Source organism: Amphimedon queenslandica, unplaced genomic scaffold (genome assembly GCF_000090795.2).
Source record: "Amphimedon queenslandica unplaced genomic scaffold, v1.1 AMPQUscaffold_13276, whole genome shotgun sequence".
Classification (NCBI taxonomy): Eukaryota; Metazoa; Porifera; class Demospongiae; order Haplosclerida; family Niphatidae; genus Amphimedon; species Amphimedon queenslandica.
Genome location: NW_003546488.1, coordinates 38688 through 53142, shown reverse-complemented (window position 1 = coordinate 53142; position 14455 = coordinate 38688). Strand labels below are relative to the sequence as shown.

At 39.0% G+C, this 14455-nt stretch overlaps 4 protein-coding genes across 4 annotated transcripts in view; 2 read left to right on the top strand and 2 right to left on the bottom strand.

Moving 5' to 3' along the window:
* Positions 1-68: 68 nt before the first annotated feature.
* Positions 69-2056, top strand: LOC100636037 (RING-box protein 1-like). Its single transcript, XM_003388228.3, has 5 exons — positions 69-164; positions 220-247; positions 307-357; positions 1258-1414; positions 1884-2056. The coding sequence occupies exons 1-5, from the start codon at positions 93-95 to the stop codon at positions 1894-1896; spliced, it is 321 nt and encodes a 106-aa protein (XP_003388276.1). The 5' UTR covers positions 69-92; the 3' UTR covers positions 1897-2056.
* Positions 1927-7375, bottom strand: LOC105313572 (formin-like protein 7). The gene is made up of 8 exons (XM_019999329.1): positions 7213-7375; positions 6880-7156; positions 5995-6133; positions 5411-5804; positions 4690-4746; positions 4346-4375; positions 3592-3704; positions 1927-3014 (listed from the first exon to the last, which is right to left on the bottom strand). The coding sequence occupies exons 1-8, from the start codon at positions 7279-7281 to the stop codon at positions 2108-2110; spliced, it is 1986 nt and encodes a 661-aa protein (XP_019854888.1). The 5' UTR covers positions 7282-7375; the 3' UTR covers positions 1927-2107.
* Positions 7376-7553: 178 nt separating this feature from the next.
* LOC105313571 (GRB2-associated-binding protein 1-like) lies at positions 7554-13134 on the top strand. Its single transcript, XM_011407106.2, has 4 exons — positions 7554-7809; positions 10258-10528; positions 11125-12740; positions 12874-13134. Exons 1-4 carry the CDS (start codon positions 7738-7740, stop codon positions 12898-12900), a joined length of 1986 nt encoding a protein of 661 aa, XP_011405408.1. The 5' UTR covers positions 7554-7737; the 3' UTR covers positions 12901-13134.
* A 362-nt stretch (positions 13135-13496) lies between these two features.
* Positions 13497-14455, bottom strand: part of LOC100635908 (heat shock cognate 71 kDa protein-like) — a 1917-nt gene continuing 958 nt past the window's right edge. The window contains exon 2 of the mRNA XM_003388227.3: positions 13497-14449. Within this exon, the coding sequence (XP_003388275.2) occupies positions 13682-14449 (768 nt within the window). The 3' untranslated portion in view covers positions 13497-13681. The remainder of the gene's footprint in view (positions 14450-14455) is intronic.

Sequence of the window (14455 nt, the reverse complement as noted above, 5' to 3'; positions counted from 1 at the left end):
AAGTATTTTAAAATTGTGAAAAAATAATCATAATTGAAGAAAATTAATTTTATTAAGCATCGAGGCGTGGTCCATTACAATTGGAATTAAAGATGGCGGAAGGAATGGATGTTGATCCTGCTCCTGCTGTCGTTCGAGACAAGAAGCGTTTTGAAGTCAAAAAGGTAAGAGAAGCTTTAAAGCCATTTGATTACCTTCTTCATTCATTTTACAATATAGTGGAGTGCAGTGGCTCTTTGGTCCTGGGGTAAGAATGACTCAGCATTTTAGATATATTCACTATTTTGTCCCACCTCCTCTCTCTAGATATTGTTGTTGATAACTGTGCAATTTGTCGCAATCATATTATGGACTTATGTAAGTACTGATAACACTCAACATAATCTCTTACATGTAGTAATGTCCATTGAGAGTTTGGGTCCCAATATTTTGGAGTATGTTGTGTCATAAAAAATGACTTGGAGAGTATTTTATTACATTTCCTGATACATATACATGTACTTATGCTGCGTAGAAAGTTTGAACTGATTCCGATAAAAATTGGATTTTTTACAAATTTTAAAAGTTGCTCCAAAATCGGGCCACACAAATTTTGGCAAAAATGAAAAGTAGAGAATTCTTCATTTTTATAAATTTTCCTGATACATATAGATGTACTTATGCTGCGTAGAAAGTTTGAACTGATTCCGATAAAAATTGGATTTTTTTACAAATTTTAAAAGTTGCTCCAAAATTGGGCCAAAGTCCCTGTACTATAGTACAGGGTCATTGGTCAAATTTTGCCAAAAATGAAAAGTAGAGAATTCTTCATTTTAATAAATTTTCTTGATACATATACATGTACTTATGCTGCATAGAAAGTTTGAACTGATTCTGATAAAAATTGGATTTTTTACAAATTTTAAAAGTTGCTCCAAAATCGGGCTAAAGTCCCTGTACTATAGTACGGGGTCATTGGTCAAATTTTGCCAAAAATGAAAAGTAGAGAATTCTTCATTTTTATAAGTTTTTTTGATACTTATACATGTACTTATGCTGTGTAGAAAGTTTGAACTGATTCCGATCGAAATTGGATTTTTTACAAACTTTTAAAATTTCTCCAAAATCGGGCCAAAGTTTGTCAAAAATGGCTAAGAAAGAATCCCCTATTTTCATAATTTTTATTGGATTTTTTACAGAATTTTTAATGATGTAAATGTAGGTTACAATAATACTTAATATGCCATTATTACAGCTTAATGAATCAATACTCGATAGGTATAGAGTGTCAGGCTAACCAAGCCTCAGCAACCAGTGAGGAGTGCACTGTTGCATGGGGCGTGTGTAACCACGCCTTTCACTTTCACTGCATATCAAGATGGCTCAAGACCAGACAAGTCTGCCCCCTTGACAACAGAGAATGGGAATTTCACAAGTAATAATAATTATATACCATATAGCTTGAAATTTTCGTGGAATGTAAATTTTGTGATTTTCGTGGTTATGGGGCTGCCCATGAAATTTAAACCCATGAAATCATTGAAGTGTGATCCCCTTACAGGCTATGTAAACTGTCAACCACAAAAATTAAACCACGAATTGCCCCACCAGGAGCAAACCACGAAAATATCGACTCACGAAAATATCAAGCTACGTGTATACGGTAGTAATAATATTTGTAAAAATGTTATTAATGTTAAATGAAAATTAGTGTTACACGAATTCAATAAAAGCATGCATGTTAATGTTTAAAAAATTTTTCAGATGCTTTTAATGCAATTATGTGCCATCAAAATGTCATATTTTATTCATAATAGATGTCAGAAAAAACCAAACTATCTTGTACCTGTTTTTTACTGTAGTATTAATTAATTAATATACAAAATACTTTTCCTCATACTTAGGTATGGTCGGTGAGAGAAGCAGACAGGGAAAAATACAAGAAAATAATTTCATTGAAATTAAGCCATCAAAAACAACAAAATGTTATTAATAGTAATAATTATTATTACACAATATTAATAATAAAAATAATAACAATACAAAATAATGTTTTGATTATGTGCATCATGTATTAGAAGCTACTAAATATAACAAAAAAAATACTAGAAATAATTGAACTATAATATCATGTTCTTGGTTTAGGAGGAGGCATTGGAGGTCTTTTACCTCTTGAGTCCCACCCACCCACACTGCTACTAGCTCCACCCATATTGTTACTGGCCCCGCCTACCACATTACCACTTAACTTAGCTTCTAATGTCTTAGCAAATGGGCTGGAAACTGTCGATATAACGAGTGGGTCTCCGCCCGGCTTATTCCTAGCTCCACCTACCCCAGAGGGTTTTGGTTTCGTTGGTTTAGGAAGAAGTGCTGGGGGTCGATTAGAAGGAGAACCACTCCCAGCATTACTGACCACACCCCTATCAGTCACACCTCTATCGTTGCTAAGGCTACCAGCGTGTGGTTTAGTCGGCTTCACAGGCGGGGCTGGCTTTGGTTTCGGTTTCACCGGCGGAACTAACTTTGGAGAAGGGACTCTCTGAATCTCGTGGGGAAGAGGGAGAGGATCCAGATTAGCTCTTTGATGCTGTACCCTTGAAACGACAGCATCCCCTGAAGAATCGCTCTCAAGAGCGGAATAAGAGGAAGCGATAGAGGAAGTGGACGAAGAGGAGGCTAGGTCTATTATCTCGGTTGTCCTGTATGGAAGGATCCGTTTAGACGAGTTTGACTGAGTGTTATGCATAGGAAGAGGCATAGTGTGAGAATTAGAGTTCCTGTTGGAGGAGACAGAGGAGAGCAAAGACTCGCTTCTCACGGATGAACGGTCACTCTGTCCTGGTATTCTCCTAGGGATGGGCGGAGGAGGAGGGGAAGTCTCACTGCTGGCGTTGGACTGGCTCCGAGTTGATTCTTCTCTTGGAGGAGGAAGAGGTGGGCTAGAGTCCTTAAACTTATTGAGAACTGAAGGAGTTGATAAAGGAGCTTTCTTTAAGCGGGCTCCAGGCAGGGCTGGGGATAACGGCCTGTCCCTATAAAAAAAATTAATAATTAAAAATGAATTATAATATGTTATTAAAATGCAATAAAAATGGAGGATTCTTCCCTATTCAATTTACATGTACATGTACATGTAGGTGAAATTTGGCCAGAGACAATGCAAGCTAGGAGTTTGGTGCAATTTTAGAGCAGATTAAAAATTCGCAAATAATCCAATTTTAATCGGAATCAGTTCAAACTTTCTACACAACATAAGTACATGTATATGCATCAGGAAAAATTATAAAAATGAGAAATCCTCTCTTTTTCGATTTTGGCAAAATTTGGCCCAGAACCGTGTACTATAGTACAGGGACTTTGGCCCAATTTTGGAGCAACTTTAAAAATTCATAAAAAATCTAAATACAATCAGAATCAGCTCAAACTTTCTACGCAACATAAGTACATGTATGTGTATCAGGAAAAATTATAAAAATGGAGAATTCTCTACTTTTCAGTTTTTGTAAAATTTGGCCCAGGATCGTGTACTATAATAGTACAGGGTCTTTGAGCAACTTTTTAAAAATCAAGTTTAATTGGGACATGAAATAAAAAAGCATCATTCCTTACATTGGCTTTGAGTGAGTGTTAGAGAATGTGAATGAGCCAGTGGATCCCTTTGTGTCTCTTGGAGGCACTGAAGGTGCTACACGTGGAGAATAACTAGCTGAGAGTTCTTCATTCTAAAAAAATTAAAAAAGTGTCTTATCACCCTCTGTGGAATTAGCATTCTATAAATAGAATCTAGCTGTGTATCTACTAGTGCCACACTAAACTATTTGTTTGGGAAAACAGTCGCTTTCTAAAAACAAACACACACACACACTCACACTAATTAACTTATGACATAAAATAGAAAACACTCAAGTCTTAAACACTATATTAATCAAACACTTAATGAAAGAACAAGCAAAAGATATAACTGGTTTGCCTAGCAGGTGCGTCTATACACTATTCAATACAAGTAGTAATCTTTTGGGTCAATAGTCAATACACAATAATACAGTCACAATGTAGTCAGCTACTATGGGGTATTAATTTCTTGACACAGCCCACGTTGACAAAAGCATGACATTGCCCCCATTACACTCATCACGAAATGCTAACTACAACTTTACAAAAGACGACAAGAGGACAAGCTTAAAACAGCAGCACCTCTTTGATGATAAAATCGAGGCCTTTTAAGTCCAAAGGCTAGGGGGTGAAATGAAGACTGGTATTCTCCAACAAAAGAAAAGGATATAGTCAATGGATATTAAGCAAGTTATGTGCTAAGTTATGATGTGTTATGACAGAGTGCGAATGAGTGATTGGATGTACTTACTGGAAATGTAAAAGCAGTTGGAATTTCAGCCTAAGGAAGGAAGAGAGAGCAGGAGAGAGGAAAAGACAATAAATAAAAAAGAAGAAAGGGTCATTGATATTGTAGAGTAGGAAATATTGATGCGCATAATTATACAAAGTAATTTGTAATTGCTCTTTTGTGATTAGTTGTATTTTTAATTGGAGGGTTAGCTGCCATGTGTCATGGAGCATGTGTAGAATAAAACAAAATGGCAGTAGCAGTTTCTTTAGAGATTTAGCCAATATTAAGCTAACCCCCAGCCCCCTATCCCCACTAGCAATATTTCCAGCTACATGAACATGTGTATAATAACTATAAATTACTTGATTATCATAAGTATTCCAGCGATCACGTTGAGAACGAGGAGTACCTACCACAACCTAAAAAGAAGAGAGAGAGAGGGGGAGAAGTGACAGGGTACAGTATAAACTATACCCCTACATATACTAGACATACAGTGTACTCCCCTAGCTATACTGAATCATAATAAAGTAAATTATTATTATAGTCAGTAGGTAACAATGACAATCAACACAGCTCACAACAACAAACTGAGTAAACTACAAGTTGGAAAGTAAAACCCACTTGTATTACAATCCTTATCTTATCAAGGTTATCAGTATAGAGTTGGTAAGTTAATAATAATATTCAGAGAGAGATTAAGTGGAGTTATAGGCACATATAAAGTGCTGTTTAGCTCCAATAACAGAATTTAAAAGCACTTGGTGTATTTTGTATGCAAATATGTTATCATTTGTAGCTATGCTCCAGTAATGTCTGGTTTCTATGGCACTTTGAAATTGTTATTGATCTTTCTGTCTTTCTTTCACTAGGTGTGTTTATTCACAGCTGCTTGAATAATCAAACCATTTCTTATTGTCATACTTCTTTATTATGCATGGCACAATACACAAATCTCTCTCTCTCTCTCTCTCTCTCTCTCTCTCTCTCTCTCTCCCTCCCTCCCTCCCTCTCCCTCCACCACCCCTCTTTCTCTCCCTCCCTCCCTCTCTCTCTCCCTCTCCCCCTCTCTCTCTAACTCACATCAGCAGAGAACTGTACTTCCTCATATTCCTCTGTAGGTCCATTCCATTCGTTACTTCCATTACTTACTGTGCCTGGTGACATACTGGACCCTCGTTTCTCCAACGTCTTCTGCAACTCTCCAATATTAAATCCCTCAGTTTGCTTCACTGGCTTTAAAGGAGGAGGAGGCGGCATTGGTTTCCTTGACCCAGGAGACAGAGGAGGACTCACGTGGGCCTGGTTTTCTGTGATGGCGCTTCGTTTAAGCATCGAAGGAATGTTGATGGGTGAGCCGGTAAATTTAGGGTCTTTAAGGAGACCTCTAGGATCCGAGGGTCTTGTGAATTTTATGAATGAATCCGAGCAGTAGTCAGCTGGAGTTACTGGGTCTTCAATGACTTCATAAGTATCACTGAGAGAAGGAAAGAGATGGGGGGAGAGAGAGAGGGGGGGGAGAGAGAGGGAGACAAAGAAGGAAGGGAGAGGTGTAAAGAGAAAGTTAAGACAAAAGGAAATAATTATAAGAAGGAAAGCATTATGGAGTAACAAGAGAAAATAGAGTAAGATAAAGTAGTGATTTGAAGAGTATTTCTTTCCCTTACCCTTCCATAACCTCATCATCAGAGTCTTGCTCAACATCATTTGGTACAGAAGAATGAGCTTGGGCTGGGGCTGGAGTAGAAGGAAGCGGTCGAGGACGATTAGTCACATTTGGTAGAGACTTCTTAATTCTATTATTTTCTAAGGAAATTAAATACCAAAGATGCTTAGTCATTTTAATTTCCACTTACATGTACATGTACAGTCAAACCTGTCTATTCCGGACACCTTGGGACCCAACAAAATTGTCCTTATTAAAGAGGTGTCCTTATTTCAGAGGTTCATTAATACACATTTATATTGTATTGGGACTGATACTACCTGTCCTGATTATAGAGGTGTCCTTATTCTAGACTGTCCACAATAGCAGGTTTGACTGTATATGTAAATTGCAACAGCTACCATAACAAACTTAAAATATTCAAGTGTATATACTGTAAATGCAAAGTGAATAGTCTTAGTCAAAAAGACTTCAAAAACTAGCTACAAAATAAAAACTCTATACTACATTTACATGTACACATGTATCTCCAAACACAATATAACAGTTTCGTGGTTACATTACACTAATTAATAATTGCCAAAGAGACACCTCCCTATTAAAAGGGGGCCTCATTTTCACCTACACATTTACAACGCTCTACAGTAAATATTTTTACACAACTTGTGTACTCCTCGTCTCAGCCCTTTTCCTTTCAATGACTTGGCAAGGGAGCAAGTTTCCTCTAATCATTGTTAGCATCTCTTTTTGGCAATGCTAATATTCCCCGAAAAAACAGATAATATATATCTTAAATACTTGATGCATTATTAGTGATAAGTCCCATATTACTGTACCATAGCTTGTACTTAATGTACATGTGTATGTGAAAGCATTAATTCTTTACCATCAGGGCTGAGTCCAGAAACCTCAGCCAGCGAGTGTATCCAGTCGTTAAGAACTGGCGGGCATTCACAGTCCAGCCAGTAATCCTTCTCCTTTCCTTCTTTCAAGACTGTTAGTTTGATAACGTTTTGTCTCTTTCCTACAGCATATGGTGCTTCCATGTCTTGACACTGGTACAAGTTGAGCGTCCCACGGTACTCCTCGCCTTTCTTCTGGTAGCTGGTGTAGTATTCCAGGGTGCCTTGAGACCAGAGCACAAAATATCTTTTCTGCCAGACCTGCATATTGTGTGTGTTATTAAAATGAGAAGCAACTAATGGAATCTTAGGGTTACCGTCATAGAAAGGAATGACTCCTTGGGGTGAGCCTTGTGGAGGTATCCCTCCCGGATTGGAGCTGCCATGATGAGCGAGGGATGGAGGAAGAAACAATGAGAAACAGTCGGGGAAATATCTCTACTCCAGTACAGTACACACTGGAATGTGCTGCTCAAGTTGTGTGGTGGGCGTGGCTATCGATTATTATTAGAAAATATCCGGAGAAAAACGCTAGGATACTTACTAACCGGAAGTGACATCTTAACGAACTTGTTTCCTGTGATATACGGTGGTAGTATCCGGAGTTAATTAATGTTCTTCCGCAATCGGGCGGGATAAAGGCAAACTGCAAAACGGAAAAAGAAGCATTCATAAACTTTGCTTTCTCTGATCCAAAGCTGCAAAAGCAAAACTACAAGCTGTTTTATTGCTGTAATAGATCTGTGAAACTTGTTTCGTTGGAGCTTTCCGTCTCAGCCTTTGTTTTTACAAGCCAGTCTCCTCCATTTTAGCAGTTTTGATTGGTGACATTTCGAGCAGGAATGGGAGGCGGTGAATTGATCAAGAAAGGCTGGCTAGTCAAGAGTCCTCCTTTGGAGACCAGTGGAATAAAAGTGAGTGCAACTCTCTTGTTTTACAGCTACACAATTAGTGGCCATTGATTTGTTTACTCACCTATGCTGCTGCTCTGATGTGGCTTGAAACCGGTTGACCATTAATTATTTTTCCCTTTCAACTTTGTGGTGGGTTCTGGTCCTCTCCCTTCCGTTTTTTTGATGCCTAAATGAAAGGGAATGTGGTAGGATATTGCTAAAAACCCTTTGCTTGCAAGCCCACAGAAAAGGGTGGGTGGGATTACGTGGTCCTTTTCATTGCAGAAGTCTAATTGAAATTTAATACTCAAGATATTGTTACAGTCTTACCCTTCACTGCCCTTCACACACCCACTTTGTTTTGTTTACAATTTTAGTGCTATTGCTTTGCTGATGAATGCAGCGCTATATTAAATTTTGTGTTTCTCTTAACTTTATTTGACACTTTTCATGGGATTATGCAACTCGAGTAGGCATGCATGAAATAATTGCTTCAATAATAATTGATATTTTAGAATTATTATCATTAAAACAAAAATGTTCCAATACACGTAACCATGAGACATTTATTCCTGAAACGTACTGAACAAGAAAAGGAAGGAAATTTGCCTAGTAAAAAAGAAAATAGTTTCCTTGCATTTTATGCATGTTTATCATTGTATAAACTGACCTTATGGTAGCACTGCCTTTAATGCTACTGTTACTATTGTCAGAAAATGACAGACTCTGGACTCTTCCTATTGTGCCTTGGGTCCACCTGTTATAGTGTGGTTTAACTATAATAATATGTAGTAAAATTATATGTGATATTTTCTCTGTGGCTTTGATTATCATTATAGATTAAGAGAAAAACAATGGGAGAGAGAGAGGAAGAGAGAGGGAAAGAGAGGAGATGTTGATAGAAATAGAGCAAATTTGCTTAAACATACAATTTCATGTCAATCTTTCCCTTAACTGATAGATGTGTTATCCCTAAACATCCAACTATATCTTTCCCACATGGTGACACTTGTCTAAACTTTATTCTCCCATACAATAAACTACAATCTTTAAATGCAACACAAGTGCATGTAGTATGTTTCAAGCACATTAAAACTAACATACCCCGGTAAATTCATCAAATGCATATGCATTTATGTGTACATATATGTACATGCAATAGCTGCATTGTGATTTAATGTTAATTGTGTATATACATTGGGCTCATCTAAGACACATTATATGTTTCAAAAGAGACATGATAAACAAACTGGTTGCTTACTTTTATGATTGCCCCCTTACACTAACTCACGTACTACATGTCCTGCTTAAGTTTGACCAGATATGGCCAACTGCCTATTAGCAGTTGCCAGTATGAGTGGGTTCGACTCTTTGGCTTCGAGTCAGTTCCTACTACATCTTTATAGTGATCTAAGAAGGAGTTACACAGAAATGGCCTTTATCTACAAAGAGAGTAAAGAGTCTTTATTATGATAGTATTTTTAGTGGCCTCTGTTTAACGGGACACTTGTGTTTTGAGAGGGGAGGGAGAGAGGGTGGAAGATACCTTTGATGAGTCTTTGATGCAATATATCATGGTTCAGAGCCTTGAAATCACTCTTTTGAGTAAGAGATAAAGAGTACTCATATATTAATTTTAACATCTGCAGGGATGGTAGTATATCATTAACACGTAGCACATGTAAATTTAATGTACACTGCAATATTGTTGGATCCATTAGACTCCCATAGCCTATAGCTGTATCAAAAGCGGCAGTAGCTTTGAGATATTAGCTATGAGCTACGTCTAAGCACATTTCCAAGTCTGCTGGTATGTTTAATATGTGTCACATTGTTCAATGCTTTTTGTCTCTTTGTCAAAGGCTAAGTGAAGGGGGGCACTGCCCTGTAGGCACACAAGGGACATGGATTGGAGTGTCTGTTAGCAGACAGGGTTTGAGCTTAAATTAGGATAAAGGGAGGGCTTGGATCCTTGTTTGCTTTTTAGTGGAAAATGTGGGGCATTCCAACAGCTTGTTTGTATGGGAGGGGGAATGTGTGCTGTGGTTGTTGACTTTAAATAATGAGTAATTCTTGGTAAGGAGTAAGGATGTATATATCTCTGTCTGGTAGACTATTATGCTTTGCTTTGTGTAATGATACCACATGTGCCTGGAAGTTTTGACATGTGTGATATACACAATGTAGTTTTGTTTACATGTCAGCTATTATGTATGGCTTTGTTTCATCTTATGCTTTGACAATGAATTATTTATAAATCCATTAAAAAACTATCTTAAATTGGTGTACCATTATCTGTTCTCTCTCTCTTTCTCTCCCCTCTCTCTCTCTCTCTCTCCCTCCCTCTCTCTCTCTCTCCCTCTCTCTCCCTCTCTCTCTCTCTCTCTCTCTCTCTCTCTCCCTCTCTCTCTCTCTCTCCCTCTCTCTCTCTCTCTCTCTCTCTCTCTCTCCCCTCTCTCTTCCCCTCAGAGTTGGAGAAAGAGATGGTTTTGTCTCAGATCCAGCAAAGTACTAGAATATTACAAGAACGAGAGCAGCTCTGACCTCAAGGGAGTCATTAATCTTGAAGACTGCGTGAGCGTCCACTCGTCTCTCTTTCACAGAAAGTACAAACACGTTTTCGATATCCAGACAAAGGAGAGGACTTACTACATGGTAGCTTCCTCCCTGGATGAAATGAATGCCTGGGTAAAGACCATATGCCAAGTGTGTGGATTCTATGCTACTGATAATGAAAAAGGTAATGTACATGTTAATATGCATAGCAATAGTGAATGATACCTGTACCTGTAATTGACTCTAATTGTACTGGCCTATTGTACCCTGATGCAGTTCAATTTATTGGATTTATATTACGCTTGTGCTTCTGGCTCTAATGATAGTAAAATGTGAGCCAGCCAATGATGTCACTACCATCTCAGCTGCCAGACAGAATTACTAGACTATTACAGTCCTGTCCAGACACTTCTTATGTTGTGATGTAATGGATATCAGCTTACATGTACATGTACATGTATAATGATAAAAATCAGTCAAAAGGTCATTCAGACTGAGGTCACCATGGAGTGTCTCCATCTAATAGCAGTATAGCATATAACATGCATGTATGTACATGTGTATTAGCATAGCTATGTCATATTTAATACCATCAGTCTGATAGACAATTATTAGGTCAATATCTAAGAGTCTGATTATGTAAATGATGTGCAATAGTTTTCCTGTTATTGCTGCATGTAATTGTGTTTAATTGTGTGCGTGTGAGAGTTATGTCTTGACACATTGCCTTATCTATGATATTACAGTCAGTTTATAATAATTGTTAATTTTCATTTTCAGACTCAAGTCCTACAACAAATAACAACAAGCGTTACTCGGTCACTCTCCCCAGCAACAGCAGCATACAGGCAATGCCCCTCCCACCACCTCCGCCTTCTTCGGTCTCGGAGAGCGAGTATCCACGCCCTCACAGAGTCATATCAATGGAAGGAATGGAGACAAGGAACACGATGGAGAATAAGAGTAAAGTCATGATACCTTCTGGTGTATCGTTGACACAGGCTTTAGTTGCTAAAGGTTTTAAAACAGGAGGAGGAGGAGGAGGCGGTGGTAGAACGAGCAGGTCTTCTAGTATCGCTTCAAGCTCAAGTATTTCAAGGGACAGCGTGAGCCTTGATTTCTGCGTACCACGACCACAGGACAAACCCAGCTACCTTGAGTGTATGGGGTTTCAGACATACGACAGTCCAAAAGGAACCGACTCATTATGCAAGATACCGGACTGGTATGACCTCCCACACACGTGGACTGACTCCTCGTCTGTTTTATCCGAAGGATCAGCTCAATACCTTCCTAATGGCTACCTACACATGCAGTCACTCTCCGAGACCAGCTCCCCGAGACACTGCTCCGGTAACTGGGCCACGCCTCCTGAGAGTAACTACGACTATCCTCCGCCCCCTCGTTTAGCTCGCCCTAACAATATATACGATGTTCCCCCGCCCCCTCGTCTGGCTAATCTTTCGTATGACGACACGTACGATGTCCCTCCTCCCCCTCGCCCTCTTATTAACGATACATATGACGTTCCTCCTCCCCCTCGCCCTCTTATTAACGATACATATGATGTTCCTCCTCCCCCTCGTCCTCTTGTTAACGATACATATGACGTTCCTCCTCCCCCTCGTCCGTTAATTGATAATACTTATGACATTCCACCGCCCCCTCGTTTAGCAAATCCACCCACACACAATGACACTTATGATTATCCTCCGCCCCCTCGTCCAGCCTTTAGTAATTACGATTGTCTCTCGCCGATTGAAGCTGTTGATTGTCCGAGGCCGGATGAAAGGAAGGCGGAGTCACACCGCCCACCTCCTCCCTGCCCGAAAGAGGAGGAGGAAGAGGATAAGCATCATTATGTTAATCTTGCTATCATTGCTGGAGTAATGGACGAAGGGTCTCCTCCAGTTATTGACCGCAATAACAAGCCGGCTCCTAAAATAGATCGCTCCACTAAGCCAAAATCAAATGGTGCCTCTGTGTCACCGCCTCTAGTACCTAGCTCTGATTTCACCAGTAGACACTACAGCAGTTCATCTTCTTCAACCGTTTCTGATCTCAGCAAGGACGAGCCTTTCTCTCCAACGAGGGATGTCCCACGTCTCACCCATACCTCTGTCCGTTACTGTCACGTTACGTTCCCAAAGAAACCGATACCTGCCCCGCGGACTAAAGCCCCTGGAGGATCATCTCCCATCCCCACGACCAAGTACCAGTATTCTGACGTTGATCTCTTAGCTACTGCTAACTACGTGTATAAGGAAACTACTTCAAGCAACGGCAGTTACTGCAGTGACAGTGGGATCAGCAGCAACGATCCAACCAATAGAGAGGACTTGGGAAAGAATGAGATCTTTGATAACTTCTCAGGCTCTTTTGAAGAGCCAGTTCAGGTAGGGAAAAGATTATTTTATTTATGGTTATAATTATATTATTTATGAGCATTAATTAGTACCTGAATAAAAATAGATTTTAAAATGGATTTGTTTATTTATTTATTATTTTCTCTTTCTCTCTTTTTTATAGCAACTGACTTTAGATGCTACAAGTTAGTAAGACAAAACATTTCCATTTCAATGGAGAACTAATACCTGCACACGCACACTGGCTGTTATTATTATTTAATTTTTGTGTCACATGTGTAATTTTTCTTTGTTGTTCTTATGACTATTTTTATTTTTATTTTTTCAATTTCATTGTCAATATGTTACCAACCATGTCACTCTTCTGGAATTTTTTTTTTTTTGAATAATAATTTTAACTGTTCACAGTGACAATATAATACAATACTTCATTGAATCATGGCTCAGGTAGTCCGACCAAAATTGTTCACAACATAAGAACATGTAAATGTATAAGAAAAAATTATAAAAATGGGGAATTTTCTCCTTGTGATTTTTTCTAATACGGTAGCATTACTCTAAGTAGGATTCATAGTATTAGGTCTGAGACCCAACTTTTGAGCAACTTGACAATCCACTGACTATAGAAGCTGCATGAGGATTATGCAAAAATTCTGTAGGAAACCCTGTCTGACCATTTTCGTAAAAAGGGCAGGTCAAATTAAACAATGTTCAGATACTGAATGCAATTTAAGGCTCTTGTTTTAGATTACTAGCCAACTAACCAACTTGTGTTGAAGTTTAATATTATTTTTAACTAATTTTAATCATAATGTGCTTTGAAAATGATCACAAATAATAATCACAAATTATAATGATATAATTATAATACACATTATATGGACACTAAATCAATCCAAAAACACTAAATAAAATGATACATAAATAGTCTAAATAGTCCACAGCAATAGCCAATAAATGATGTCAAGTTATTAGTCAACCTCTTCAATGGTGGGACCAGCTCCATTACCATCACTGCCACCAGTTGGAGGTGCTCCTCCAGCCCCTGGGAAGCCTCCTGGCATACCGCCAGGCATTCCACCAGGTGCTCCTCCACCAGCAGCATAAAGCTTAGTAACGATTGGTGTACAGACCTTCTCCAGTTCTTTCTGCTGGTGCTCAAACTCTTCTTTCTCTGCGGTCTGATTCTTGTCAAGCCAGGCAATGACTTCCTTGCATTTATCCACAACTTGAGTGCGTTCGTCTTCGCTGACTTTGTCTTTGATTTTATCGTCTTCCATTGTACTCTTCATGTTAAATGCGTAGCTCTCAAGGGCATTCTTGGCAGCAATCCTTTCCCTCTGCTTGTCATCTTGAGCCTTGAACTCTTCTGCTTCCTTGACCATACGCTCGATCTCTTCAGCTGAGAGACGTCCTTTGTCATTAGTGATGGTGATTTTGTTCTCCTTTCCAGTACTCTTGTCAGAGGCAGAGACGTTGAGGATACCGTTACGATCGATATCAAATGTAACCTGGATCTGAGGTACTCCACGAGGAGCAGGAGGGATGCCAGAGAGCTCAAACTTACCAAGGAGATTATTGTCCTTGGTCATGGCCCTCTCTCCTTCATAGACCTGGATAAGGACACTTGGCTGGTTGTCAGAGTAAGTCGTGAAGGTCTCTTGCTCTTTCTTTGGGATGGTAGAGTTTCTCTTGATGAGAGCCGTGAAGACACCTCCTGCTGTCTCGATTCCAAGGGAAAGAGG